General features: G+C 62.2%; 1 protein-coding gene across 1 annotated transcript; it reads left to right on the forward strand.

Moving 5' to 3' along the window:
• The first annotated feature begins 2,214 nt into the window (after positions 1–2,214).
• Ier5l (immediate early response 5 like) lies at positions 2,215–4,030 on the forward strand. Its single transcript, XM_051166513.1, has one exon. It carries the CDS (start codon positions 2,302–2,304, stop codon positions 3,520–3,522), a length of 1,221 nt encoding a protein of 406 aa, XP_051022470.1. The 5' UTR covers positions 2,215–2,301; the 3' UTR covers positions 3,523–4,030.

Here is a 4,030-nt window from a genome sequence, read left to right on the forward strand (position 1 = left end):
AGAAAGAGCAATGGGTTTTATTAAGCCAAACAGCTGCTCAGCTTGCTGACCCCCCAAGCCCACCCATCCATCCTTGAGAAAAAAGTTTGAGAACAGGCGGCAGAAAAGCAGTAACCCCCAACCCCTCCCCCACGCACCTGGGGCCACACAGGATGCACTGGCCACTTTGTCTCTGTCTCTGTCTCCACCCCTCACACCCCCAGCCCCACATCCCACCCTTCCCTGCTTGCCTGAGTGTATGCCCAAAGTAAAAGGGCCTTAGAGTTAGTTCAAAACTCCCCTTAATGCCGGGCATGGTGGCGCATGCCTGTAATCCTGGAACCCGGGAGGCAGAGGCAGGCAGAGCTCTGTGAGTTCTAGGCCAGCCTGGTCTACAAAGCGAGTCCAGGACAGACAAGGCTACACAGAGAAACCCTGTCTCCAAAAACAAACAAACAAACAAACAAACAAACAAACAAAAACCTTACCTTGGTGCTGGGGGGTGTGGTTCAGTGGTGTATCAATGACTTCATTCCCACTGAAATGGGGAATGTTCCAGTGGCCAGGAAAGGACTGGGAGGTACCAAACCCAAGCAAGAGAGGGGCCTGACTTCCTCGCCCACCACCCACTTCCATCCTAGTGACCCCAAGCTTTCTCATCTGAAAACCTGAGAAAACTGTTCCCTGCTTTTGACACTTGACCTCGAGAAGATGCCAAAACCTGAAGAAACAATTGCTGGGTCCTTTTCCTAAAGACAGCCATCAGGCCAGCAGCCAAGGGACAGAGGTGCTGGGAGGGTCCAAAGACAGAAAGTGCCAGGAAACCCTCCACTCTCCAGCCCCAAGAGGCTGTGACCGGGTCATCTCTGTGGCCTCTGCTTGTCCCTCAAGGGCCCAGCCCTGGACCCTTCCTGGGCCCATCTCCTGACTTAAGCACCGCAAGAAACTTTGAACACTGTGGATGCAGCTTCCGGCTGGCGTCTTGGACCCCCCCCCCTTCCCCACACCCAAGCCCCAGCAACAGCCCTCTTACTCTCTTTAAATTTTTCAGTCCAGAAAGAGACTCCCAGGCATCGGCTCCCTCTTCCTACTGTCTGTCCCCAATTGGTAATTCAGAATATGAACATAAAAGGCAGGGAGTCTTGGCTCGGGGACTTCCGGGGCTCAGGGTTCTGACCCACTCAACAGGTTGCTCCACTCAAGTGGGTCTCAGGCCGGGGCTCCAAAAAACCTTAGAGGGTAGGATTCGGACCTCTGTGATAAGGGCCCAAAGCAAGGCACATTGTAAGTGCGTCTACTGTCACTGATAAGTGAGACAGGAAAAAAGAGGTTACCCAAAAGTGAGAAGGAAGCTCTGGGAGGTTCCTAGGCCCCTTCCCCCTACTCCTAGCCAAGCCCACCCCACTCCTGGGCAGGTTTACGATGACGAAGTTTCTCAACTAGAGATCAAAAGTCACTGGGTTTTGCAGTCAAACAGAAGGGGAGACCCTTCCCGGTCATTCCCAGAGGACCCTGCACTAATACATCAGGTAATCAGGCCCCCAATCTCTCTTCCATGAGGGTATCCTAGTGCCCAGGTGCGCCCCCACACACACCAGCTTTTCTTGAAAGAATGCTCAGCTCGCCCAAGTTACCTCCCACCCCCGGCCTCGGCAGGTGGAAAAGAGGAGGCGCCGCGTGGTCCGAAACGGGGAACCGCGCGCACCTGCGGCAGGTGAGGCCCAGCCATGCGGAAGGGGGCGGAGCCATCTCCGCTGCGCTCAGGTGAGCGGACCCCCAGCTTGCGGGAGTCGGGTCCAGGGAAGCTGCAAGCTTCAACGTGGCTCCCGAGAAGCAACCCACGCTGCGAGCGGCTATCTCGGAGGCTCCGAGCCCCACGCGCTGCCGCGGCCCCAGGAGAACATTCGAGGTAGCGGCGGCGTTGGAGGCCCGGGGTCCGTTCGTTATTTGAATAGCACAAAGGAACCGCCTTGGTCTGATTGGCCAGCCAAGTGGCCCCGGGGCGGGCAGCAGCTGTCATTCGGGAGCCTCTGAACGCTCCTATTGGATAATCTACAGTGGGGCGGGGCGCTGCTACCCAGCTAAATAGCTGGGGCCGGGGCCGGCCGAGGCTCATTGCTTTGGCGCCGTCTTGGGAGCGTGAGCCTGCGGGTGGCGTGCAGCGCATGGTGGCGGCTTCTCTCGGTGCGCCGCCGACCCGTTGACCCGGGCTCGGTTCCCTACGTCCGGTGCGCCCCGGCGACCAGCTTGAGGCACAAGCAGCAGCAGCATTCGTAGCAGCAGCAGAGGCGGCTGCTCCGCCGCCCGCGTCTCCGCGGGAGCATGGAGTGCGCCCTGGACGCCCAGAGCCTGATCAGCATCTCCCTGCGCAAGATCCACAGCTCCCGGACCCAGCGCGGCGGCATCAAGCTACACAAGAACCTCCTGGTGTCCTACGTGCTCCGCAACGCGCGCCAGCTCTACCTGAGTGAGCGTTACGCCGAGCTCTACCGGCGCCAGCAACAGCAGCAGCAGCAACAGCAGCCGCCCCACCACCAGCACCAGCACCTCGCTTACGCGGCGCCCGGAATGCCGGCCAGCGCGGCCGACTTCGGCCCGCTCCAACTTGGCGGCTGCGGGGACGCGGAGGCGCGCGAGCCGGTCGCCCGGCACCAGCTGCACCAGCTCCACCAGCTCCACCAGCTGCACCTCCAGCAGCAGCTGCACCAACACCAGCACCCGGCGCCGAGGGTCTGCGCGGCGGCGGTGGCGGTGGCCGGGGCGCCCGCGGGCTGCGCGGGGGCGCTCTCGGAACTGCCCGGGTGCGCCGCGCTCCAGCCGCCGCACGGCGCGCCCCACCGCGGGCAACACTTGGAGCCGCTGCAGCCCGGTCCTGCGCCGCTGCCGCCGCCCGCGCCCGCCACTCTCTGCCCGCGGGACCCTCGCGTCCCGGCCGCCTGCTCTGCGCCCTCGGCGCCTCCGGGGACTGCCCCTCCGACCGTCGCCGCCTCCTCTCCACCCGCTTCTCCAGCCCCTTCCTCGTCTCCTGGCTTCTACCGGGGCGCGTACCCGGCCCCTTCGGACTTCGGCGTGCACTGCAGCAGCCAGACCACCGTGCTGGACCTGGACACTCACGTGGTGACCACGGTGGAAAACGGCTACTTGCACCAGGACGGCTGCGCCTCCGCCCACTGCCCCTGCTGTGGCCAGGGCGCTCCGGGACCCGGCCTGACGTCCGCCGCTGGTTGCAAGCGCAAGTATTACCCTGGCCAGGAGGGAGAGGACGAGGAGGAGGAGGACGCGGGCGACCTGGGAGCCGAGCCCCCCGGGGGCGCCCCGTTCGCCCCCTGTAAGCGCGCCCGCTTCGAGGACTTCTGCCCGGACTCGTCCCCGGACGCGTCCAACATCTCAAACTTGATCTCCATCTTTGGCTCGGGCTTCTCGGGGCTGGTGAGCCGACAGCCGGACTCCTCAGAGCAACCGCCGCCGCTCAACGGGCAGCTGTGCGCCAAGCAGGCGCTCGCCAGCCTCGGCGCCTGGACTCGAGCCATTGTCGCCTTCTAGGGACCCCCGAGGGCTTGGGGACCCTGAGCCCCGCGGGGCTGGGGCCAGACAAAGACTCGGCCAAGGGGCGATAGGGAGAGAGCGGGTCCCGGCCACTCGGGGCTGAGCTGGGGGCGAGCAGAGGCTCATGTTTTATAAATTGTAAAATAAAAAAAAAAAAATCTAAAAATCTTGGACTTTATTTTTGCAGAGAAAAAGCGCCTATTTAAGTATGCTTTGTGTTTCTCTTACTCTTTTTCCCCCCTTTTTATTGTACTGATTGCAGTGGTGTTTAGCGAGGAGCCTGCCACGTGAGGCAGGGCTGCTGCCCGGAGGAGGTGCCGGGCTGCCGGGGGCGAGGCTGGGTGCCGGGGCGCGCCGAGGGCGCAACGCAGGAGAGCGTGGGGCCCAGGACGCCGGTTCCAATCAGTTGTCAGAGCTGGGAAGCCCGACGTTCCGCTCTCCTGAGTGCCTCTCGGGGTGAGGAACGGGTCTTGTGAAACCCTGAGGAAAAAAAAAAAAAAACAAA

The sequence above is a fragment of the Acomys russatus genome, chromosome 24, assembly GCF_903995435.1.
Source record: "Acomys russatus chromosome 24, mAcoRus1.1, whole genome shotgun sequence".
Lineage (NCBI taxonomy): Eukaryota > Metazoa > Chordata > Mammalia > Rodentia > Muridae > Acomys > Acomys russatus.

Coding starts and splice junctions, on each gene's coding strand:
- Ier5l (XM_051166513.1), top strand. CDS start 2,302: ATGGAGTGCGCCCTGGACGCCCAGAGCCTGATCAGCATCTCCCTGCGC.